Source organism: Paraphaeosphaeria sporulosa (assembly GCF_001642045.1).
Source record: "Paraphaeosphaeria sporulosa strain AP3s5-JAC2a unplaced genomic scaffold CC84scaffold_15, whole genome shotgun sequence".
Taxonomy (NCBI): Eukaryota; Fungi; Ascomycota; class Dothideomycetes; order Pleosporales; family Didymosphaeriaceae; genus Paraphaeosphaeria; species Paraphaeosphaeria sporulosa.
Genome location: NW_017253374.1, coordinates 347627 through 371777, shown reverse-complemented (window position 1 = coordinate 371777; position 24151 = coordinate 347627). Strand labels below are relative to the sequence as shown.

The following is a 24151-nucleotide window of genomic DNA, read 5'->3' as shown; positions in this document are numbered from 1 at the left end:
CCGTGGCACCGCAAGGCACGCGTCTTCGGTGTCGATTTATCCGGTGCCTCAAATCCTTCTTTTACCCGCCTGGCTAGGAACGATAGGAGGGGCACGCGCAGGCGATTCCGCGCCAGAACCCCACCATGCCCCTCTGCGACCGTACCAGCCGCCCGCAAATCAACCATCCCACGCCCGTATGGCGGCTCTTTCCCAGCTAATCATTAGGATCTTCAGAGTTTTCTCTTCTAGAAACCGATCGGAGAGATCAGGCCGCATGGTAATTATCCAGGGTGCCGCGTGCGGGCGCTATCCAAGCCTCACTGCACGAGCTTCCACGGGGCGTCAAGTCGGATGGGGGAGTACGCCCTCCTACGCACGCAGCTGATGTGCAGCAAATAGATGCACGCGAAGCCTCATCCCGAACCCTTGGTTATGCGTGAATTAGAGTCAGTGGCAGAATGTGAAGCCGTGGCGTTACTGGTCCATTGTTGCCAAAGTACCGGTCGCAGATGCAGGGTCGTCTATCTCGTGGGCCTCGCGCGTTACGCGAAGACGCGGATATAGACACGTCCTGCCGTCGGGTCCTCAGGTTAAGGGAAGCTCGGTCTGGCGGCTGACGTATATAAGATCGAGCCGCGGCTGCTTTCCGTCCTCCATAAAGCTTGAGACTTCCCGTCGTCATTTTTTACCCATCCTTTGTTTACGTACCCTAACAACTTCAAAATGTCTACTCCAAGTATCAAGCTCAACGATGGCAACAGTATGCCCCAGGTGGGCTTCGGACTGTGGAAGGTAGACAACAAGACCTGTGCCGACCAGGTGTACGAGGCCATCAAGGTCGGATACCGGCTATTCGATGGTGCTTGCGGTATGTGATGTTCTGTTTCGTGAAAATTCCACACGGCCCTGGCGAAAGGCGGTCCAGCGGAAGGAACGAAAAAGGCTCGGTGGCTGTTGACTCGTGGCAATCAGATGGAGATGCGGTCGGATTCCAGCGCCGAATTGCCGGTGGAGGGATCCCTGCACAAGATGGCCTCACTTCTGTTGTACGAGCTAAAGCAACTGATCACTGACGTCTTGCATTAGATTACGGAAACGAAGTTGAGTCCGGCCAGGGTATTGCCCGCGCCATCAAGGAGGGCATCGTAAAGCGCGAGGACCTCTTCATCACCTCGAAACTGTGGAACTCCTTCCACGACGCCGAGCAGGTTGAGCCCATCACCCGCAAGCAGCTCGCAGATTGGGGCATTGACTACTTCGACCTCTACCTGATCCACTTCCCCGTCGCCATCAAATACGTTGCCCCCGAAGTACGCTACCCTCCCGGTTGGTTCGTCGATGATGCAGGCACCAAGATCGAGCACAGCAAGGCGAGTTTGGAGAGCACATGGAAGGCGATCGAGCAGTTGAAGAAGAAGGGACTGGCCAAGAGCGTGGGAATCAGCAACTACACCGGCGCACTGCTCCTCGACCTCTTCACATACGCGGAGATCACACCCGCAGTGCTGCAGATTGAGCACCACCCTTACTTCACGCAGGAGAACCTTGTGAAGCTTGCAAAGGAGCGCGGTATTGCCATCACAGCATACTCGTCTTTTGGACCGTCGTCATTCATTGAGTGCGATATGAAGATTGCGGCGGACACACAGCAGTTGTTGTCGCACAGCCTGATCACCGGCATTGCGGAGAAGCACGGCAAGACTGCGGCGCAGGTTCTACTACGGTGGGCGACACAGCGCGGACTGGCTGTTATCCCCAAGAGCAACGATCCGAAGAGGTTGGCGCAGAACTTGGATGTTGTGAACTTTGATTTGGGCGAGGATGAGATCCAGAAGATCTCGGACTTGAACATCAACCTCAAGTTCAACGTACCTACAAACGTAAGTATTGGTCTTTTTTTTTGTTCGCGCGGCTGCTAATCGATCTTTAGTACGGCATTCCTTGCTACGTTTTCGCATAAGCGTAAGCTGGCGTCTTCTGCAACTGGTTTGATTTCAAGGTGTTGAGTGTACAACGCAATGGGCGTACCCTTATGGCATGCGTCTCAGATACCGCTTTATGAATCAGAACTCGATATCCCTTCTACCCTCTATATGTCTTCTGGTGGCCTCCTGCCTCTTTCAGAACTCCTTCGCGTGATAGTACCGACACTTTTTTCTCGCTTTATTGGATTTGAACAGTGCGATACATGACACCGATAGTTAGCCATGAACTTGAAGAAAAGAAAACCCGTTGAGGCTTGTCGGTGAGCAGACTCAAGGCGGTTAAGATGACTATATGCCCAGAACCTTGAAAGAGGGTTCGCACGTGACTTGTCAACTAATTCCACAGGGACGCCGGCACTCTCTCCTCTCGGCCGGCCTAGCGGCACCCACACGCGTCTCCTGTACTTTTTTTTCGACTTGTGAATTCTGAACGAGACGTCGCCATACGGATCTCCGCTTGCTAGAATGTGTTGCGGCTCGTATTTGCTTCTTTCAGCTGTGGCTGGACCAGACCCAGAAGCGGACGCTACTCTATGCAGTTTCCAAGCCACGCCTTGCCCAGACCTCGTTCTTTATATGCAGCTGAGGACAGTCGCCGCAATCCTGTAATGCAAGGCTGCGTTTCAAGGTATTTGACGATGGCGTGCCCGTTCTCGTCTTTCGGCGTTGTTCGCTCGAAACCTCGCGTATAGGCTCAGTTAGAAACGCGCAGCGCGCATCCACGACAAATATGCGGTTTACAACGCGACGTTCGACATCCCACAATGTCTGCTTGCTCTTCTTGGCTCTACAAGCAACTGGAACACTCGCGATCTCGATAGACGACAAGGAAAAGATGCGGAACATCACCGTAACTCTCCCCGAAGGCACACATATCTTCAACGACTCCGAAATCATCTGCACGCCCGCCAAATGGAAGGATATCGCCATCTTCTTTCTCGTCAACTACGTGACGCACGCGCTTACGACCGTTGTTCTCCCCGGCGAAGGCTGGGAGTCGTATCTGACCAACGCACTCGCGTCGCTCATGTTCCCCGGTTTCGGCGCGTATCGCGGCTTACGAGCTATCTTTGTAGGGTGGGCGACGGTGCGCAAGCGGTTTCGTTCCGAATCATGGGAGCATGTTGATGGCGAAACGAAGCACATGCATAAGCACAAAGCGAGAAGGGCCAGGGATTTACAGAAAGCCAGGAGAGCAGGGGCGCTTTGTATGATTGTGAGGTCCAGTGATTGGGAGCCAAGAGATGGTGATGTGATTGAGAAGAACGTTATGTTAGTCCAGGGTTCTGCGAGAGAGAGTTTCTTCAACGGCAAAGGGAAGAAGGAAGCCGTGGTCACAGAGCAGGAGATAGACGATGACCAGTCGTTGCTTCGGGATTCGTACTTCGAGATGCGGAGCATGTCAGGAGGCACGAGCGCGCCCGGGATCCAGCTACATACGTACTCTACGCCGTGGACGTACTGTAGGAAACGCTGCCCGGACTCTGTCGGATCGCGAACGATACGATGCGCGCCCGCGGACCTCTCACCAGGCTATTCGATTATTATGGTCCCGGCATGCACTCCCGTTCGCAACCTGATCGACGATGCTGCAGTTGATCGTATCAATTCCAACTACGACATCATGAGAGGTCTCGTTGCACTCGTACAGGCTCTACTTGCCATCCAGACTCTTTATCAGACACGGGGTGATCAGCTCGAGAAGCTCGGATATGCGGCCTTCGGACTGACCGTCGCACCCTACGCAGTCATGAGTCTGGTCAATCTCCTCGGTTCGCTCGCAAGGCCCGATTACGATGCTGTGTACATGGTTGGCTCGCCTATCATGGCTGAAGAACGCAGGAGAAAAGGTCTGGATGGATACTACGACGGTGTAGTCGGCGAAGTATTTGAGGCAGATACGGATCGCAACGAGTCGTTCGCGGACAACAAAGTCGAGGAGGGGTCCCAATTTGTCAAGAGCCCGGTTAAATTCGTCACCATGAACAAAGATATGTATGTTCAGTTCGCGAACTGGGGCATCGCAGCATCTCCATATCGTCAAGCATCTGAGGAGACCCTCGTCAAGGTGATAACAGGTGGCGCGACCCCGGATTCTGCAGCTCCCAGTCGATCTCTGTTCGTGCCGAACGCATCGCCGTTCTCCTACAACCGTGCAAAGAAAGGAGCCATCAACGATCCGCTGCCCTCTCCACTCGTCTTAGACACAGCAAAGTGGCCCGGGAAGCTTCTTCCGCGCAGCACACGGTATATCAAGCGCAGTCGCTACTTTGCATTTGCGCTTTCGCTATCCCCAGTTATCATCATCTTCGTGCTCTCCAAGTTTCGGTCCGGAAACAGCACGATTTTGCAGCGGGCCATCACTATGCTTTGGTTGGCGTGGGGCAGCGTCATTGGGTTTCTTGTGGCCAAGTACGAGAAGAAGGACACTATTGGGGAGAAGGTGGACGGTGTTACGAGGGTGCGCAGCGTGCTGGTAAAGGCTGTGTTCTTCCTGGTTTTGGGATGGCCCGCGGTTGCCGGATGGTGGGTTGTGGCGGAGATGCTGCTGAATTATGGCAAGTGCGTCAAGCTGCCTGGCTAAGGGGGAGAACTGTGTAGAATCAAGGAAGCTCGTTCGCTTCATGGAACCTCATTGCACCCTCAATCGTGTATTCCAATGTGAAATCACTGAATTGATACATTCAATAAAAGCAAGAAAACTCTGCAGGGGTTCTTGTGAAGAAAGTAATAGTTGACCAAGAAGACTTTACATCTTGACGCCCCGTCCCCAAATTGGATAGGATCATGATAAAAACATGCAATGATGAAGCAGTAAGAACCCGACAGCAACGACTCCCCAATCGTCATTGATATTTGCAAGGCTCAGCAGGCCGTGAGCCTTTGGATTTTGTCTCTCGAGGTCGGATGTGGAAAGTACAGAATCCTGCGTATTGTGTGGTAGGATGAGTATGCTTGTTGGAAGTCCTGCTTCGAAGTCGTGGGTTGGGCAATGTTTATCGATTACTTTCTTAGCTTGGCGAGAAATCCATGAAGGATGAAAATCATTCTCCAAGAAGTAATTAAGCGATTTGTGTCGGACATCTTCGACAAACCGCTTTGAAGCCATTTGGCCATTCGTTTGAGCAAAGGACGTAGCTCGTTCGTACTGGCTCTGAGGTGGATTACCGTATTCTCGATCAAGATCAACTTCGCGCTGCATTAGAAGAGACATTGTGTCGAAACGACCCCATTCAGCGGCTGCTTCTAATGCTGTGCGTCCGTGACCCTGAGCTAGCGGGTGAGTGACATTGGCACCTTTGCTAATCAGATACGCCACAATGTCGACGTGACCTTCCATGGCGGCCAGTTGCAAGGCCGTGGCACCGGAACGTGACGGCGGTGTGTCGATTTGAGCTCCCTTGTCGATGAGATGTTGTACAATTTCAAAACTACCGATTTCGGAGACTCTCTGCAATGGTGTTCGGAGAAGTTACACATTCCGCGTGTAGTCCAAATCTGCACCATGTGCCAGGAGCAATTTGACGATATCGAGGTTTCATTTGTCGATGGCAGCCAATAATGGAGATGAACGTAATAAGACACTCGTCATCTGGTCTTGCATCCCAGTGCCGTCGTACGTTACTAGAGCATTGCGTTGGCACCTCTGCGCAAAGGTAGCTTGACCATATCAGAATCATCCAGGAATATTGTCCCACCCACCGAACTGTATGACTTTGGCTCTTCAACATTGTCAATTCTTGGGACGAAATCTCTATCGCATCGGGGTCTACCTCGTTGTCAAGGAGCATGTTAACAATCGCGCTGCTACGTTGTCTGATCACCTCGCGCAGGGCGGCACATCCGTATGGCCTTCTGGTGCGGCGCGTTTCTTTTCCTGCTATTTCTAGGAGCTTTGCAATCTTGTCAATGCCTTAATTTCGGCTCACTGCCCACAATAGAGCCCGTGAATCTCGGGGTTCGGCGCCACTCCAACTAAGTAAATTCATTATCGAAAAACAATTACTTTTAACTGCCACCGCAAGGAGGGAAGGTAACGTGCACGCTGTCCAACGAGATTGATCAACGCTCTGAGTAGAGCGTCGCCTTGTGCCGTATGTATGCGCGACAATCATATCGAAAATACTACCTTCTTTGTAGTAGAACAGCACTTCAGAGTCTACACCACTCTGCCAGCCAGCTGTAAAGGTTTGGCCAGTAGATGCGCTCCCGCATCTAGGGCTATGCAAATCGATTCCGCATTCGCAGCTACTGGGGTTTCGGGCCACAGGAAATCATAGGTGGGAAAGCGGACATCGATGTACCGTTTCAAGTATTCGTTGTGTTGTGTCGGAGTCGCACCATGGCACATCTTTGAGAAGATGACTTTAGCAACTAACTCATGTTTCATTGTCAAGGCATGTTCTAGTGGATACATCAGTCCTTTATGGTCCTTGAAAATAGCGTCATGAGAGCATCTTCTCCACTATCGGCGCATTGTCGCTTTGCACAGCGAATATGAAGATCCTTTCTCTAAGAGCATCCCCATTCGTCCAGGCACATTAAAAAGATTCTTGTGACAGTAGAGGTCGGTATGGATTTCAGCCATGTATAAGCGTAATCGGCTGTCGGGCATCCTGGTGGGAAGCCTCCGTCGAGAAGCGAGGCGATCACATATGCGGAGTTCTTCCTACGCCAGTCTGCAATATAGAGGTTGCTGAATACAGGCTCTATTGTGGAGAACTTCGAGCAAAGTTTAAACAACGCAGGGTTCAATGGGATGATGTATGTGATCAGTTAATAGTAAAGACAATTTCAGATAGCGCACCATTGCTCATCCTGCGCATATTGATGCCCGGTTACCGGGCAACAATTTTTTCAAGCAGATATCGCATACCAAGGTGTGAACCGGTAATGTGAATACACTGTGGATGCTGTTCGTGAAACCTGTCGTAGGGTGGAGAAGGTGCTTCAAGTCCCCTGCTATATTGCTATAAAAGCAGAAGCTCCACTGCACATCATTTTTCTTAACACGGCCACGAGAACGTAGACAGCCAAAACAGCGCTAAAAAGTGCAATACACTGGCAAAAACATGGAATGGAGTGGTTTCCCGAGCATTCGCCTGTGAAGACGCGCAGGGCCGGTTTCGGTCCGTGGAGCGTTTCGCTTCCCCTTAGACTCCACCACTACACCGCTCATTGCAAAAAATCGCAAAAACATACAACAGCGGGGATTCCACGGTTCTCACGAACCCGAGTACTAATCCGCCGGTACCCTGCTTGTGTAAGGCTGAGCGGACGGGAAGCCCAATTCTCAAGGTCCTATGGTCGTATGTGAAAGAATCATCTGAAATGCGCGTAGATGTAATCTGCCATATAAGCCAGGACTGGTTCTCAAGCTTTTAATCAGCTCTTGGGTTGCGGCAATGCAGCGAGCTCGATCCGTAGTGCCATCATCCTGTCAATGTTTCGTTCAGTTGTTCTTGTATCTAGTGCGCCAGCTTCTACTTCTTCGGTGTACGCGCAAGTTCCTCTAACAAAGAATCGAGAAACGGTTTCTTGTAAGCTATCGGCACGTGCAAGACAGCAGCGCGTGGTTTGAGAAACGAATTTCTGCAAGGCGTATTTGTTTGCCTCAATATCCCTCCTACAACCACAACCGCATATGCAGTCCCTTACCCTGCTTCCCCAGCTTCACCACGTTGTGTAGCTCCGATGCACTCTTATCGATAACCTGTCTCGTATCCAGTGGCAGTGCCGGATGCTCTAGGTCACACTGTCTTCGCGCCCGTCTTCCACTGCAGCGCAGCAATAAACAAGCTAGGCATGGTCAGAAATCCTGTGTACGCGTCGAGATTGTTAGGTTGTATCCAGCTCTTCCAGCTTTGCGTGACGCTTATAAAGGCTAGCATATTCGAAGTCATCCTCAACGCTTGCTCAGCGATAGGTTCTAGCTCGAGTGTCTTGGCCCCCAGTGTTTTTTCGATGATGCCGCCAGGGCTCAGACTGCAGGTCCGACACATCACCACGCCCACAGCGTCCTCCATCCGAGCGAAGACAAAAAGCTGGGTTTGTGCTGTTACCAAAGCGAGCGGGACCTGCAACAAAGTCTAACTGACAAAGAAATTCTAGCGGCTCAAAGGGGGGGGGGGGGGGGGCCCGGGTTTCCATATTGCATATTGTTGCAGAGCACCCTTCCAAAGCTGGAGACGATCAGATAGTAGGCTTCGTTATTAACATGCGCCAAACAATGGTGTGAACCCCGAGTCCCTCGGTGGCAGCCTGTACCGGATGAGGTGGCTATAGCCTTACAGACTCGTGCCTGTATACTCCAGTGTGATGGATTTCTAGACGCCACCCAGTCAAAGTAAGCCAAGCTCCAGCAAGTGCTCTGACAATCACCATCGACAATGAAAGCAGAGTCGTGACAGTTGTTTGGTATATAGGCACGACTACGGGCCGTCGTGGCAACGAGGAATAATCGGCCACCGATCTGGGCGAGCAGCGCTGCCACTAATGCAACTGAGCAGACAAAGTGTGTAGGAAGAAGCTAGTAGTTTGCGAAAGTTTCCAGATGCTGTTTTGATCCGCTCAATGGCTACAGTAATAGTGGAATAGCGGCGAAGACGTTTCGAAGTCGTGGATACGTGGTTTGCAACAATGGGATGCAGATGTCTTCCGAGAGCGACGCTGAGTAGACCACATGTATAGCTGTCTTCAGCCCAAGGGAGCGACCAGAAAATCCAGCTCTTGCTCCATTCTTCGTCTCAATGGAGCGACCGGTCATGCCGAACCACCATGGAGCACGCCCGGCTCATTCTAGAGGGGCAACAGGCATTTCGCATCAATATGGTGAGGGCCTAGAATACAAGCGGCGCTATCCAGCCTTACTTCCTCAAAGTTCTAAGAGATGATAGGTATGAATGGCCTTCATACCTAGCTGGGTTTTTGCGATTAGATCTAGAGGGCTACCACCGTCATTCTTTCATGGGCTCCATAGTGAACAGTGAATTGTGAATGATCTGCTGCTTCTGTGACATCAATCAGCGTGCTCGACCATAGCTAGAATCACGCACAACTTGAGACATCGAAGTCTTCGTTCGGTCCTGTTCGTGTGGGAAATTCTCACCGCGCACAGATCGAGATTCGGAAACAAACCGGACTTCACAACTCCAGAACTCTACACTCCGAACCCACAGCGGTGAATAGCACAGTACTCATGCCCTCCCGCGTGCCTAACTCCGCCGACGCGTCCGTGTCACGAGGGGCCCTCAGCTAGCCCGCGGCACGCGCCCACCTTCCTTCTCGCGGTGCCGATCTCCCGTCAGCCGGGCAAGCTCCAATCAACGCCCTGCAGCTTCCCGGCCCCAGCACCACCGATTCGCCCGTCGAACGCCCATCCAACATGTGCCGCTGGCATCTAGGGCAGAGAGCGCAGAGCCGCGACGAGTATCCAGGACGCGTGAAGGGACAATTTGTGTCTGGGGAGTGTTTCCGCGTTTATGCTTGAGATCCGGAAGTGCCGGATGGGTGATGAAGTAACGGCTTGATCGATCACCCATTGCAGCCTGCTGGCCGCTTTGTCACCGCTCGAAAATCCAACAGCATGCAGTCCATTAGCAGGTCCAAGCTCCGCGATAGATTACAAAGTCTCGCTGCTTCGCTCCGGGCACAGCCCTTGCTCGGAGCGACCCCGCCCTGCCAGCCTACCTGCCTCCGGCCGAGCTTACACACCTGCATCTGCATGTACAAATCCCATGCGCACCTACTTGGCAGCCCTCATCTTCTCCCAAACCTCGTCCAGAATTGAGAGATCCACCGTCAACCGCTTGTTTCGTTTATCTTTAGCAGTGGGTCGGTGGAAATAGGGTTATGCGCTTGTGAGCTGGGCGACCTGGAACCAGATGCATGACGTAGGCTTTCGCGGAAAGATTCAGGCCAACGACGGAAAGCCCGGATACGTAGGTCTGCGCGCGCGCAAATCAATTCTGACGCGACGACCGGTGTGGAACATACAAAACGCTTCGGTGCCTCGCTTCTGCTTGCTTGAAAGATTCCGCGTGTTCCACGCTGCGCGTCGTTATGAGTTTCCTTGATGTTCCGCAGGGCCGGTGAGTTAACCACCGAGATATCGCGAAGGCTTGTCGCGTTGGGGTTGTAGCTGATTATGTTTATAGTGCCCTCGCGATTTTACTGCCGTCTGTGACGCTTATGGCTCATGCTGCCACCTTTGTCGTGCTCGAAGCCGTCTTCGCTGAATCCTGGTGTTCTTCATGGGTAGCCACATATGACCTCGTTGCTGCTGCCGCGAGTGTCGTCGGGTTGCTGGGTGCTGTCCATGTACGCCGAGTCCCCGAGTCTTGCGTGCCAGGAAATCCGATGTAGACCGGATCGCTAACACGCAGCAGAAGCGGCACATCCTCATATCCGCATATCTCCTCGTTCATTCCGTCACACTATCACTGATCAGTACCGTACTGCTGATGAACGTCCTACCATCTTCATTCGCGTCGTTTATCCCATACCTATCGCAGTTGCGACACGGAGACAACTTTGAAAGAGGCATGTGCCAAGACCTTGACGATGGTTTTGGATGGGATGAACGGTGGCTTAACGACTGCGCGTCGAGTTTCGACACCCTAAATAGAGGTGCCATGTGGGTTGGTGTGGTTATGATGTCTGCCCAATGGCTGGTCCTCATTAGTCTTGGGCGTTGGCTGCGAGAAAAGCCTGCCAACTCATACATGGTCTTTGACGTGGAAAAGAGACGAGAGAAGGACATTGATCAAGACTACAAAGAATAGAAATACAACAAAGGAATTGAACAAAGCAATAGGAAGTGCCACGGAAAGACGATGACGAAAGTCTATACTGGCATCGTGCAAAGAAATCCTCCGATGGTGGTGTACTTGTCGAAGTCGATTGCTCTGGGAGCTATTCGTTCTCCGATGACCATAACCAGCTTCGGTACGATCTAGGAGTATTTCAATATCCTAGCTAGCCACATCTTGATATCGGACCGGTAAAACTATGATAAACCTCTCTGGTGTGGCGCCTAGCACCGTGTCAGCCCACGCATCACAACGCACGCCTCGAACCTTATTCCGACCTGCGCCGACGGGACAGAGCTCACCTGGATCCCAACACGCTTCTTGAACATACAACCGCCCTCCAATCTTCTCCCGCTGGTCCTCGTTTGATCCGGCCGCAACGTTTCTCCAGAAATAAAACTTCTTGCATTCAATCTTGTTGTTCAGAAAGCGGGTGTACGTCCGGACCATCTTGTGCCCACAACTGCTACACCCGCAAGTGCATTCGTGCCAGCCGTCGATACAACCGTTGTGCATACACATCCTTCTCACATTACTCACCCATTCGTTTCTCCCGCTAGAATCGGTCCGCACCACTCGTGCAAGGCGACCAACATGCCAGGCGCAGAAAGAGTCTGGGAGCTCCACGACTTCTGGGCGGGGACCGTCTTGATCGAACGCAAGGGACAAACACGCCGGACTACTCGAGGAAGAAAACTGAGACTTTGGGTATGTCTTCTTGCATAGCATACATCGTCGCTGCTGGCGGTCCTCGTCTGGCAAGGTGCGATGCCTTTCGATGGCGAACCGAGCGCATCGGTCTAGCGTGCGGTTTCTCAGACGCGGTATTGCAGGTAAAGTGTTGTTGAGTATCGAGTGAGTGAGCTTGAGTGCCAGGATGCCGTCCACGGGGAGGAAGTCGCTAAGTTCGAGGAGTAGCTCTGGAGGCAGCTGCAAGAGGTATGGTGGGGTTGACATGCAGCACATCGTCTGTTCGCGATCTGTGTTTAGCGCTCAGAGAGAAGCAATGGACCCGGGGAGGATTTGGAGATTGAAGAAGCAGAGAGGGGCGACAGGGTAAATTCATTCAATAAGGCAAAGTGTGGCAATATAGCCCTGTGCGGCGTGGTTTGTTGTGCAAGTAAACACCGTCTTTGACTCTGGATGTCACAGAACCAAACTAGAAGTCGCGTGGCCAACGGTGTGGGAAGCCGTGACTGCAACATTCCACTCCCATGGTGGTCGCAGGTCGTTCTGTGAGCCGGCACAATGACCGCAAGCCATGCTGATGTGAGTCTTCCTTCTGGTGTGAATGTGTCCGAGTTTCATATGCTGTTTGGGTGATCCGTGGCTGCGGTCGGCTCAACGGGCGGCTGTTTGACCCATGAATTCGCCCATACTGGCATATGGGCATTGCTGTATTGAGGGTTTAGGCATACTTTCAAGGTCTTCAGAAGCCATGGTTGGCCTTTGAGACATATTCGTGGCCATCTCCACGCGTGACGAGGGGCTGTGACTAGACAATGGGGCACAAACAAGAGGGATGTGGTCACGAGTGCGATGGTGTAAGCTGGGGCGACATGTAAATATATAGTCAACTGCGTTTCGAACTCTGCTTGAGCCATCGGATGCAAGTGTACACTTGTACAGTGTAGGCGAGGAGACGCGGGAACCTATAGGTGGCAGGGATTAGAGCCGTTAGCCTGAAGGAAGTCCGAAGCGCGCAACATGCTCGTCCTGGTGCTCCTCCGGCGGCAGCCCAACTCTTACGGTATGTATTGATAGCATCCGCCGATGCCCGGCCGCACGGTGCTCTTTATCCCTTGGTTAAGACGTGCGACAAGTGAGACTGCTGCAGGCTGTACGAGCTGACCTCCGCAGCGACCGGAGAAGCGTCTGTAGGGCTCGAGCACGGCAGCGTGGCCGATCTCTGGCGTACCAACGATGCGCTCCAGCTTTCAGGGTTGTGCTGGCTACGGTCGCCTACCTGCAGTTCTCCATGAGTGAACGGTCTGTCAGCACGGTTCGCAGCTGGGCATCGACACTTTCGCACCCACACCGACTGTGCTGTCTGAACAAAGTTAGCTCCTGTTGCGGAAGCGCTGTAACCGCAAACAAGAGGTGGCTGCACGCTCCCAACTGCTTCTGGTATCAACGCCGCACACCGTCGCTGATGGAGAGCTGCACATCGCAATCGTCCGCGATGGGCGAGATGCACCACATGGCCAGATATTGCGGCAATTCTCACGATCACGATCGCAAATCATCCCGTCTTCGATGCGCGCCGAGGTGCGAGGATTGATGGATGGCGCGCCCGCTGCGAATGAATGTCACAGATGAAAGCCACAGCAGGACTTGCAAGATCCGCAAGGTGAACTACTTTCTGCCACGGCCAGCTCATTGGCGCCGTGCCCGTCCGTCAAGACACGGTCAGCGTCAAAGGTGGGCTGCGTTGATCACACTGGCAGCAGTGAAGCTCCTGCCGAAGCAAGACGGCGTAGGCAGCCCGAGTATTGGTTGGTGGTGGAGGCGGGGTGGGGTGTGCAGGTGTGCCATGCCATCCCACAGCGTTTCTTTTCAGACTTCGTGTGCAGTAGCGTGCAGCAGACGGGCAGACGCTCGTTCTTCGCCGGGGAGCGGAGCGTTTGCAGCGTGCAGACGCAGGACGGGCTGTTGGGCTGAGCATGGCGGCTGTCAAGGCAGCATCGCTCGTAGACACATGCACATCCCCTCGACTCGAGAAGTGTCCCAGGAAACGAGCCCACGCGCCCACGCGAAAAGGAGGCCGGCGCGCAATGTACGCACGACGACGGGCGCCTGCGACGGCGAACGGCTGCCGGGCGAGATAGGAATCGCTAGCCAAGCGTGCTGCGCGCTTGAGATGCATGTCCCGCAGTGGATGGAGGCTGCGCCAGGCTCCTTCTCGGACGTCATCTGCAGAGTGGCCGCCTGTCCGGCAGTGCTCTGGCAAACGGCCACAGTTGCAACCGGGCAGCGGAGAGGGCCACGGCGGAGCGTCCGAGGCAAGGCTGGCGGACCCTGGACTTTGTTGCGCGGAGACGGTGGTGAGAGAGCGGGAAGCAAGCCTAATTGCGTGCATTCTACGTGGGCCCGTGAGCTAAGCCGAAATTTAAGAGCGAGCTGCGATATTTAGTTCGCGGACCCCCTGGGACGGAGGAAATTGAGGCTTTCACACGCGGCGTTCTCCACACCTCCCTTACCCTCGAGTCCTGCACTCTCTCGCCGCTTTCACTGTGGGTGAATAGCTGGGCTGTCGCTCCTTCGTGCTTGTTGTACGCCGTGCGAGTTGGACCTTTCACTCTCCCCTGCCCTAGTAAGCCTCCCACCCGACGGCTTGCGGCGCGACCCAGACTCTGGGGAAAATCTCTGCGACCCTGATCCCGCTTCCGCACACTCCTTTGTCTGTTTGTTATGCTGCCACCTCGCGCTGTGTGATCGCAATTGAGCGCTTTGTGAGACTGACCGTTTGTCAAGGTGCGCCTTCCGCCTCCGGACTTCCCCGATTCCTCCGCTACGGCCTCGATATCCTGGCTTCCGAGCAGTAATCCACACCAAACGCCCACTCGCAGCCATGGCCTACTACCAGCAGGACCCGTCGTCCTCTTGGCCAGCCCCCGGCCGACAGGCATCGTGGGAGCAGCCGCAGCCACCGTCGCGCTCAGGTACGGGACCTCGCTGGAACGCAAATACCACGGGCAGAACATAACAGAAACCGCAGGAGCAAGCTCGACAGTCAATCGCGACGAATTCAGTGCTTTTGCTTTCGCCTCCCAGTTTGAGGGTATGTCCACTCCTACCTGCATCACCGCCGCCATCGAACGCACTTCATCATCTGCGAGGATTGGGCGTCTTGAAAGCAAATCATGGGCGGACATGGGCTGATGTGTGTTGCAGACGTCGAGCGGGCCATCGAGAACCTGGCGAAGAGCGGCGCGGGCAAGGGCTTCGGCTTCCCACAGTATGCAGGCCGGCGCGACTCCATGCCCGTTGTGGGCGGAGGTCCGCGCCCACAATACCAACAAGACTTCGGTACGGCCCACGCACAACTACCACTCAAGCCCCGGCTAACGCCAGCAGTAGACTCGCGCATGAGCGGACCGCAGCGTCACCACTCCGTGAGCGAGTACGATGGATCGCGCTCCCACTCGGCGTCGAACGTTCAGGGCTACTACCAGAACCAGCGCAACTACGGTCCTCGACCCAACGATGCCGACCAGATGGCGCAGGCCAAGCGTCGCATGGCAGCCCAGCGTGAGCGCGAGCTACGCAATTACCACCAAGAACAGCAGTACCATAGAAGTAAGGACTCGGAATCTGGGCAACAATAGTAGAAGGATGGTGGTTAACTAGGGTAATGCAGATGTTTCTGGGTCCAAATCCGACCGCTCGATGAGTCCCAATGCGAATACGATGAGTGAAGAGGAGCGCCGCGAGCTCATTGCCCGCCAGCACCGAGCATTGTACGGCGAGTCGTCCCAATTGTACAATAACAACCCCACGTCGAGCCAGGATGTCCGCGTTTCTGGAGCCGGTCGCGGGCCCTCGCCTCTCGCATTTGATCCGTTTGGCATGCAAGCTTCCGGCGCTACTGGAGAAGCCCCAGTTCAGATGCCAACACGAGGCGACAAGGATGCTGCTGGCGGTGCGCAGGAGGCCCGTGCTAACAGCAACTCGTCTCCTGGCTCGGGCCAAAACCCAGCCTTTGCCCTCTTCGACAATGCTCAGCAGGCTAGCCGCACCTCTAACTCGTCCCCTGGCGGATCGCCTCCCCGGCAAGGCTCCAAAGTGAACGGCTCTGGGGTCGCACCCATCGGCACGCGTCCCATCACCAACCAAGGCCAACCCGCTGGTTCTTCTCTCAGCAAGGGCCGGACTACGCCTCTTCCGTCGCCCCTTAGCTACAACTCTTACAATGCGAGCGAACAGAATGCCAATGCCAATGCTACCACGTCTGCGTCTTTGAATCCATCCTCTACGGTCACGGATAACAAAAGCGTCGGTATGGGCTGGAACAAGGGCCCTTGGGGCAGCACCTCCAACCAAGGCGTGCAAGCCTCTGTTTGGGGATAGTGCAAACAACATCTTACCATTTTTGAGATCGGGAGTTTGATGCACAATCCGGAGTTTCTGCATTTCAGGTGTCCCGGGCATATCACACAGCGTCGGTCTTTGAAACTGGGTGGAACAGGTATCTTGGGCGGTCGGTGAAACAAAAATTACCCTGGGGATCAGTCTCACTTCACGGGCGTACTTGCATCTGACTGCGGTTGGTCAAAGATAATATACCTTTTTGAACGGGGCTACAACACGGGGTGTTTTGAATGTTGGGATCTATCTCCAGGATGGTTCTGTTATTGGATTGGGATCTGGTGGGGAGTTTGGGACGGATGATTTGACTTTTCTAATCGTATCTGGGAGGTTGAAAGGGCAACCTCTCTACTGCAAGGAGACGGTTGCCTCTGGCTCTGGATGACATTTTGGGACTCTATTCATGTAAAGGACTCGGCAACATCTGGCGTAATGAAAAAACTCTTGGGGCATTCGTTGCACACTCTTCTGTTATTGTGCTAATGTCTCGTAAGGAGCCTAGTATGGCCATCGACGGTACTTCGCTTATTTGCTCACTACGAGTAGGTCACCACACAGGGGACCTCGGGAGGGTGTGTACCACTTGATTCAGACACGGGAAAAGCGTTAGTTGTGCTTAGGCTCGAAGCTAGTTGCAGTGCTTCGGGGAGAGATGGCACGTGACAGGACCGTGCGGCTCCTTCCCCATCAGCGAGCCCCGGTCACGCTAACCCTGACCAACCCCAGCGGACCTTCCAATGTTCTAGGTGGCCTCTGTAGCACTTCGAACGACCACCTCCATCCACGCCAATTCTCCCGCTATCGCCCTCCCACCTCTCGGTCCAGTTTTTTTTCGACGGTATATCACGCAAGGATCAATCATGGTGAGTGAGCCGAATTTGGAACGTTTGTGGGCGGGCCTGGAAAGCGAGAAGCTGGTGGGCATGCGATCGCGGCGATGCGTGCGCACGTACAAGGGCATTGAGCAGAGGGCAGCAACCTGCTGCTACCATTTTGCTGGCTGTATGCAGTTGCTCTCGTTGCCGTGCTGTCTATGAAGTCGAAACTCGTGCTACCATCACCGTGGCCATGCCTGTTCACACGTCGCGAGTTCTCTGGCAAACATAGAGCTGACAGATCGCCGCAGTCTTCACCACGACCAACCTCCCCCGTCAACAACGCGGCTGGCTCCACCACCGCGCGGCCTTCGTCTCCCAAGCCCCCGGGCGGCCCTGCAACCGTGATGAGGAGGAAGGCGGCTGCGGACCGTGCGGAGAAATCGGCGAACCAGAGACCTAGCAGCACGAGGGCGGCTGGCGCAGGAGGAAGCTCCAGCACTATGCTGAGTAAGTGAACATCTCCAATTCCTGCATGTTTCGGTTCGAACGATTTGGGCCATACGATGGTGGTGGATCAGCCGACGATGGATGGACCAGGCGCACCCATGGCGAAAATGACAGCAGCTAATGTGTAGTACAGGGCTCTACACCGACGAGTCGCCCGGGCTCAAGGTCGACCCTGTTGTGGTCATGACCCTGTCTGTTGTGTTCATCTTCTCCGTTGTCGCTCTCCATGGTACGTCTACCAATCCCAATAATCACTCCGCTTCTGACAAATTCGCAGTCATCGCCAAGGTCATGCGCAGGTTCTCCGCATAAACACCCGATCTTCCACACGATCACAACTACACGTTTTATACTGGTCGGCGCTCTGCTGCAGCGACACCATCTTTTCTATCGCCACACCCACCTCTCCCTCTCCGGCGGCTACTGGCGAACCTAAAAATGCTGGGATAGTATTGGGTTCGGAATACCATGATTTTTGTTTGCGAATGGGGAACTTGGGCCGTGTCTTGGTAGCATTTGGCATGGTGTATGATAGGTTTTCAATGGAAATCGAAAATGGCGACATATCATGGTGCAGAAGTGTTCGAGGTCGCTCCGAATGTACTCCTGTGTGCTTAATGTGCTAATCTCTCGGTATAGGAGTAGTACTTATATTTGCATTTGCCCCAAGGTTCAAGTTCCGCACCAGATGTTGATATGTGGTTGTCCGATGCATGCATTCCACAAAGGAAAATGAGTGAAAATCACAGCATTATGAGCAACTTTTCTACTGTCTGCAAGACATTCCGTATGAACCACGATGATCTTCACTATTCTTGAAGCCCGTGCAATGTCATCCAATCGTTTTTCCGTCTCTTCAGTCTACCTCGGCCACTTGTACACTATACATGCTGGATGTCTTAGTCCGGACGACAATGCAAATCGTGGCAGCCGGCGTGCTATGTCTCCAGATCTTGCTTTGGGGCTATTCTCGACGAGGCTGTGCCTTTCGTCTGTGTAGCCACATACTTTGCACTCAGAGATAAGCTGCAACTTTTAGCTTCCAGAATCTCAATTCTTGATTTTCCAGTCTCCCGACTGGATTCCAAGCCACTTCTACCTCATATTGTCATAAGGCAGGTCATTTGCAATCGCCATGGTTGCCCTCCGCACCGCTCCAATCAGCGCAACGCCCATCCGCAACCTCTACATCTCAGACATCTCAGACATTACGGTCCCTAACGACCCAAATGTGTTCCAGCAGCGCAACATCACGCACATCCTCATTCTGACCCATGACCGCGACCGACCCACACCCGAACCATACATCAACCCCTTCCACGTCCCCATCGAAGACGACCCCACGAAGGCATCGTCTGCCTTCTCGAGGATGTGTACGCCTAGATCGCGTCCGCGCTTGCCCGTGCTCTCGGCCCAGAAGTAACGGGAAAGCGCGACGCCAACGTGTTGGTGCACTGCGTTTAGGGACAGACGCGGAGCGGCGCAGTAGTGATGGCGTATGTGATGCGCGCTCAACATGCCGTACGAAGCGCAGCGGTTCGGGAGAAGTGGCCTGGGGCTTTGCTCAACTGTGGATTTACGATGCAGCTGCGCCTGTGGGCGGGTTGGGGATATAGTGTGTATGATGTTGTAACGAAGGGAAGGGCGTAAGGAGAGGATGAGGGGGTGGGGGCATTTTTTTGCGGTGGCTAACGCTGAAGGAGGAATAAATGAGAGAAATGATTTGTTGATTGAAATTCGACGTCGATGAGGGACGGCCGCTGGCTGATGTTGATACCTTCGATACATGATATAGCGCGTGGAAATGACGTATGGCACGATGATGGTTTGCATTGCTTCGTATGGCACGAACGGTTCTTCGGGTTTGGCTTTGGCGGATATGGCACTTCACGGCGCATACCTGAATCCCTCCACCCCTTCCAGTGTCTTCCCCGTCTCGTCCGCCAGCCGGTTCTGCCGCTTGAAATACATCGACATGCAGATCGTGACGATGGAATAGAGGATCTGCATCGCAATGGTGGCCCACATCCCTGGAAGATATTGCTACACCAGATCAGCCACAGTCTTGCGCCAAACAGGACACGATCGAAATCACTCACCGGCGCATCCTTGGCTTGGAAAATCGTACTCCCCGTCACGCCTCCTGCCGCACCCACACTGATCATCACCGCCGCCACAACAGCGCGCTTCGAAACTCTGGCAGTCTGATTGTTCCCGTACGCCAGGCTAGCAGGCACATTGCCTTGCGTGCCCCATGTCGCAAGAAACAGCCCGAAGTAGCGTGCCGCTGGAGGCTGCGGGTACAGCACGAGAAGCAGACCTACGATCGCAATCACGGACTGCCCGACGAGAATCGGCCAGCGCAGACGCAGCCTGTCCGACAACCAGGACGTGCCGAGGGAGGCGAAGACGGTGAAGATGTAGGGCGGTGAGGAGAGGAGTTGGGCTTTTGCGTAGGAAAAGCCCATGCCTTGGCGGAGGATGATGGGTTGGAAGAAGGCGAGGGAGTAGACGCTGGAGGCAGCGACGAAGTACTGGATTGAGCTGTAGGCGTTAGTATATCGTGGGGGAGGTTTGCGGCTAGCAAGTGAAGTGTGGTACTGACTACATGAGCAGCTTCCAGTCCCAGATCATACGGAGAGTCTCTGCGACGGTGGCGTGGGCGGTTTGTTGGCCGGCTTTTTCGAGAGACACGCGCGTGATGGCAATATGCTTTTGACGGTCGGTCAAGAAGCGGACTTTCTCAGGGACTGGGTGTGTCAGAAGTTTTGTGTCATTGGAGAGTGCAGATCTCACATTCGATGAGGAAGAACGGCGCGATCAAGCCTGCAACAACGGTGGCGATACCTTCGATGATGAAGATCTGATGACGGTTAACACGCATTCCGTTGTGCAGAGTTGGGCGCTCCGCGACCTACCCAGCGCCAACCCTGGCTGTACAGACCGTCGCCAACGCTGATGAGCGAAAGCGCATACGCAAACTGTTAAGTGTCAGCCTGTCTCACCAGAACAAAGACCTGCCCAACTGACGATCGGTCCGAATCCAGAAGCCAACAACGCCGCCATGTAGAAGATGGACACCCGCTTCGCGGTCTCAAATTGTCGATACCACGACCCAATGATATACACTGCACCAGGAAAGACTTTGCCGCGTCAGCACTCCAGTACAGCAGAGAGGAGCAAAACCAGAGCCAACTCACGCCCCGCCTCGAACACGCCCAGAAATGCACGCAGCACAGTAAGCACCTCCCAGCTCTGGACAAACCCCATACTCAACACGCACGCACCCCATGCGATGATGAGAAATGATAGCCACAGTCTCGCGCCCAGGCGGCGGATCACGTAGTTGGATGGAAGCTCGAAGAGGCAGTACCCAATGAAGAAGACCAGCAGCGCGATATTGTAGCGCTGCCCGGTGAGTTGCAGGTCTGTCGCAAGACCCGCGATGTAGGCTGAGGAGATGTTTGTCCGGTCCAGGAGGGAAAGGCCGAAGACCTAAAAGACAAGTTGGGTTAGATGGCAAGGCGGAAGGGTGAGAGATGGGACACGGACGATGCACAGCATTGGAAAGACTCTCCAGTCGGCTTTCTTCACTATCGCGCGCTCTTCTTCTGCGGTCCAGTCCTGCTCGGGGGTCGCATCATTGTCACTGTGGGCGGGTGGGATGTGTGCCTTTTCGACGTGGTCGACGTCAGTCTTTTCGTCGATGAGCATCGTTTGTGAGGTTTGCGGTAGGTAGAAACACCAGATTTTCGACGATATACAGTTGGACCTCCCAGAATCAGGGATCGTGCTCGCATTTGTATCCCATTCATCCAGTCCAACCTGCTTTCTCCCCGGGTCTAGGTACTCTGCCTCGCCCCATCGCGCCTTCTCGACACGAAACTAAATCCAGAGCACCGTGTATTGTGGAGCGACAAGGACCCATCGGCAGACCGCCCTCAAATCACAGCGACAGTCCAGACCTGCAATCCGCATGGTCTGTCTTGGCTAAGTCCTGGCACTCATATGTTGCCCAGCTGCCAAGTATATTCCCCGCACAGTTCGGTGGAAAAGCATGACACAAGTCTGGGGTACAAGAAATCCGGGGCTGTGATGTAGATAGCCTATCTCGGAATAAATCATTCGAGTGAGCTGCGCTGACTCGAAAATCTGACGAGTTCAGATACGAAGTTGTGGCCCGAAGTTGTGGACGACTCGACGAGTTCGAGTCGGTGAGAGCGAGTCGACGACACCCATCCTCAATGACAGCCACAAATGCGTGCAGTGTGAGTCTATACTTCGCTGAAATAGAAATGTACACTAGCACGAAGTATCTGCCTGGTTGCATCCTTCTATGTCTGATATAGCCATACTACTACATGCAATTGAAGAATGAACAATACATGTCTGAGCACTCAGGTGACGGAACTTAAAACAGTAAGCCTCAAACGTTGGCATCCGGAAACCATTATCTTGCCTTGATCTTGCCAATCAACATGTCTAATCTCCAGACCCATATCCATGCGTCTCCAATGCTATGCTTCCAACTGCTACAAATTATCAAACAGTTCTATACTTCATAGCAGCCATTTCCAGCTTCCACTGACCAGTTGGACGGCTTCTATCCCATTATACTAAGACAGAAAAGGCCGCGGGACCATCTGTGCGACTAAAGGTTACTCCGTATTCTCCAAGCTAATGTAGCCATACGACTCGACGCCCCGCTAGCACAAATCTACCTACCTCCTTGAACAATCTACCTTGGCTTTGCAGAGACCAGCCAACGATCGGCGGCTTCGAATTCTCACCCTCGAGTCCCTGAGTGCCATTGCCCTAGATTACTCGTGCAACCCTCCTCGGCAACGCTAATTACGCGGACGCAAGAACAACATCCAGGCAGCCGAATCAGTACCAGATGCTTCACACTCCCGAGAAGGCCTGCAGCCGATAAAGTAATAATATGCGAGATATAAGGAGTACCCCTACTGGATAGATAGTCGGACCCCTATTCGAGAATATTTTGAGCCGAAGAGATCGGGTTCCACCTGTACCCGTCAAAGTATAGAGGCCGTCAATAACATGATACAAGGAATTCATCCGCGTAGAGGAAAGGAAACTAGAAACCGCCCGCGCCGCGACAAGGCACATTGCCTAACAACGTCAGATACAGGGAACCCTTCCGAGATAGAGAGAGATCAGATGTCGCCCATGCTGCTAGCATAAACAATCCACTACGACAGGATTTTTTTGATTTTTGATTTTTTTTGAAAACCAGCGAAACGGTATCAGATACCACCCATGCAGTGCTAGGACAACCATTACTACCAGGGCAACATGGATCGAATGGCCACATACGAAAGTGATGCCAAATACTAGAACGAGATCCAGCGATGGCCATCAGCCATATGAGCGAAGCAGTAAATCGTTCCTGGGAGAGAATACACAAAGGACGCATCTTACGCACCACGGCTACCCCCTCGACTCTCCATTCCAATGCCCCTCCCTCTTGCTCTCACACAGCCATCTGAACATCGCGGATGACTATCTCAAAAGTCAATTAGCACTCTTCTACCACCTCTTCCCACTACAGAAAGGAGAAATCGAAGCCAGAAGAACAGGGCTTACCACCGAGCCCCTATTCACACCGCCCCCTGTATATCGCTCACCCGTCTGCTGCGCTTGATCGGGCCTATTCTGGCAGTGTTACTTAGCTCGAGATAGTAGCAGAGGTATATAGAATGCAGAAGTGTAGACAAACCCTTTGTGGGGGGTTGGCGGCGGTGTGACCGCCGTCTCGAGGCTGGGAGGGGTCCGTGGTGGTGTTTGTGGGGCGGGACATGGTAGCGGGACGATTCGAAAGAGACTTGAATTGGGTGCTGCAAGGCAATGGAGTGGATTTGGGGTTAGATCTCTTGAGTTGGTCGTGGAACAGGACAGGATTTAATCGATAACCCACACAAGGAATCGTGGCAGTTGGTAGATCGAATCACTGAGTGGAAGGAGGTAGGGAAGTATCTGGACTTTTAGAAGACTTCTAGGTGGAATCTTTTGGGTGACGCCCCCGAGGAATGATATTTTATGACTTAGACGAACAATGACGTCTGAATGGAGAAGTTAACAAGAGCATGGAGCAAGGGAGACAGCCGTAGTATTTAAACATTACGATATCAAACAGATTTCTGCAATTTCATCTTCTCCATAGACTACCAAATGTCAGTGCATATCCCAAAGAGGCAGTGGCTAAGGGTACCACACGGATTTATGTTGAACGCTAAGCGCGGTACAAAGTCAAAAGGCCAATCATCGAGTGAAACGCGTACGACGGCCCTACAGCGATTGTCCAAAGCGTGATGTTGCGACAGACAGACGCAGAGGGCTGACGCGTAGCGCGCATAAAGCATTGAGGGTTACCTAGAGGCAGAGTCGATCACAGTATGGAAACTTCTACCGTCGAATAACCTGTCAGCTATTTGCTGTGGTACGGCATACCTGTGTGTGTACCGCGAGAGAGAACGAGATCCGTCGTTCAGGCACAGCGCGTATTACAGCATCAATTTGCGGTGATACCGTGTAGCCTGGAATTACGCTGCACTGTTAACCACTGACTTCACGGCTGGATTGTAGAAGCCCATGCAAGTGTGCGGCTGGAGCGAGGCTCGTGCGGTAAAACACAGACGGAACAATTGGTAGCTGTGAGATACACGTGATGATCACCCAGGAATCTGTTTTCGCCGTTGATGCAGGAGAGCAATGTGAGCGGTGTGCGCAATTGAAGTGCGTGTGCCTTGCATGTGTGCATAACACAAATTTATTATATGCACGTGTTGGTATGTGACAGCTATCCATGACTGGACTGGTATGATCGTCTAGACGTCGTGCAGATTTGAAATGTCGTGAACGCCCAGAATACTGGCTGAGTCAGACAGGTATGTGCCTGGGGAGACCCTTCGTTCCTGTAGGTTCGGCTCCACAGAGATGA

The 24151-nt window shown here is 53.4% G+C and overlaps 10 protein-coding genes across 10 annotated transcripts; 6 read left to right on the top strand and 4 right to left on the bottom strand.

The window, feature by feature from the left end:
• Positions 1–536: 536 nt before the first annotated feature.
• CC84DRAFT_392979 (Aldo/keto reductase) lies at positions 537–2037 on the top strand. The gene is made up of 3 exons (XM_018186018.1): positions 537–850; positions 1069–1862; positions 1913–2037. The coding sequence occupies exons 1-3, from the start codon at positions 706–708 to the stop codon at positions 1940–1942; spliced, it is 969 nt and encodes a 322-aa protein (XP_018029670.1). The 5' UTR covers positions 537–705; the 3' UTR covers positions 1943–2037.
• A 758-nt stretch (positions 2038–2795) lies between these two features.
• CC84DRAFT_1169441 (uncharacterized protein) lies at positions 2796–4559 on the top strand. Its single transcript, XM_018179662.1, has one exon. The coding sequence runs from the start codon at positions 2803–2805 to the stop codon at positions 4549–4551; it is 1749 nt and encodes a 582-aa protein (XP_018029669.1). The 5' UTR covers positions 2796–2802; the 3' UTR covers positions 4552–4559.
• A 493-nt stretch (positions 4560–5052) lies between these two features.
• CC84DRAFT_1046804 (ankyrin) lies at positions 5053–5439 on the bottom strand (the record flags this gene model as incomplete). Its single annotated transcript, XM_018173422.1, has 1 exon — positions 5053–5439. A coding segment is annotated over one exon (387 nt), but the record flags the coding sequence as incomplete, so codon positions are not given.
• A 2158-nt stretch (positions 5440–7597) lies between these two features.
• Positions 7598–8015, bottom strand: CC84DRAFT_1169440 (uncharacterized protein). Its single transcript, XM_018179661.1, has one exon. It carries the CDS (start codon positions 7991–7993, stop codon positions 7718–7720), a length of 276 nt encoding a protein of 91 aa, XP_018029667.1. The 5' UTR covers positions 7994–8015; the 3' UTR covers positions 7598–7717.
• A 2013-nt stretch (positions 8016–10028) lies between these two features.
• On the top strand, positions 10029–10750 carry CC84DRAFT_1181435 (uncharacterized protein; the record flags this gene model as incomplete). The annotated part of the gene is made up of 3 exons (XM_018180558.1): positions 10029–10057; positions 10124–10286; positions 10481–10750. The coding sequence occupies 3 exons, from the start codon at positions 10029–10031 to the stop codon at positions 10748–10750; spliced, it is 462 nt and encodes a 153-aa protein (XP_018029666.1).
• Positions 10751–11371: 621 nt separating this feature from the next.
• Positions 11372–11713, bottom strand: CC84DRAFT_1049726 (uncharacterized protein; the record flags this gene model as incomplete). The annotated part of the gene is made up of 1 exon (XM_018173458.1): positions 11372–11713. A coding segment is annotated over one exon (342 nt), but the record flags the coding sequence as incomplete, so codon positions are not given.
• An 860-nt stretch (positions 11714–12573) lies between these two features.
• Positions 12574–14170, top strand: CC84DRAFT_390322 (uncharacterized protein). The gene has a single exon (XM_018186017.1). It carries the CDS (start codon positions 13062–13064, stop codon positions 13908–13910), a length of 849 nt encoding a protein of 282 aa, XP_018029664.1. The 5' UTR covers positions 12574–13061; the 3' UTR covers positions 13911–14170.
• Positions 14171–14348: 178 nt separating this feature from the next.
• CC84DRAFT_1222990 (uncharacterized protein) lies at positions 14349–17502 on the top strand (the record flags this gene model as incomplete). Its single annotated transcript, XM_018183450.1, has 8 exons — positions 14349–14439; positions 14496–14558; positions 14672–14806; positions 14855–15076; positions 15138–15835; positions 16992–17190; positions 17324–17419; positions 17468–17502. The coding sequence occupies 8 exons, from the start codon at positions 14349–14351 to the stop codon at positions 17500–17502; spliced, it is 1539 nt and encodes a 512-aa protein (XP_018029663.1).
• An 823-nt stretch (positions 17503–18325) lies between these two features.
• CC84DRAFT_1264287 (uncharacterized protein) lies at positions 18326–18776 on the top strand (the record flags this gene model as incomplete). Its single annotated transcript, XM_018185298.1, has 2 exons — positions 18326–18563; positions 18611–18776. The coding sequence occupies 2 exons, from the start codon at positions 18326–18328 to the stop codon at positions 18652–18654; spliced, it is 282 nt and encodes a 93-aa protein (XP_018029662.1). The 3' UTR covers positions 18655–18776.
• A 216-nt stretch (positions 18777–18992) lies between these two features.
• On the bottom strand, positions 18993–21306 carry CC84DRAFT_1200010 (MFS general substrate transporter). The gene is made up of 8 exons (XM_018181647.1): positions 20743–21306; positions 20391–20685; positions 20221–20333; positions 20109–20171; positions 19987–20053; positions 19796–19940; positions 19290–19734; positions 18993–19233 (listed from the first exon to the last, which is right to left on the bottom strand). Exons 1-8 carry the CDS (start codon positions 20902–20904, stop codon positions 19078–19080), a joined length of 1446 nt encoding a protein of 481 aa, XP_018029661.1. The 5' UTR covers positions 20905–21306; the 3' UTR covers positions 18993–19077.
• Between the last annotated feature and the right edge of the window lie 2845 nt (positions 21307–24151).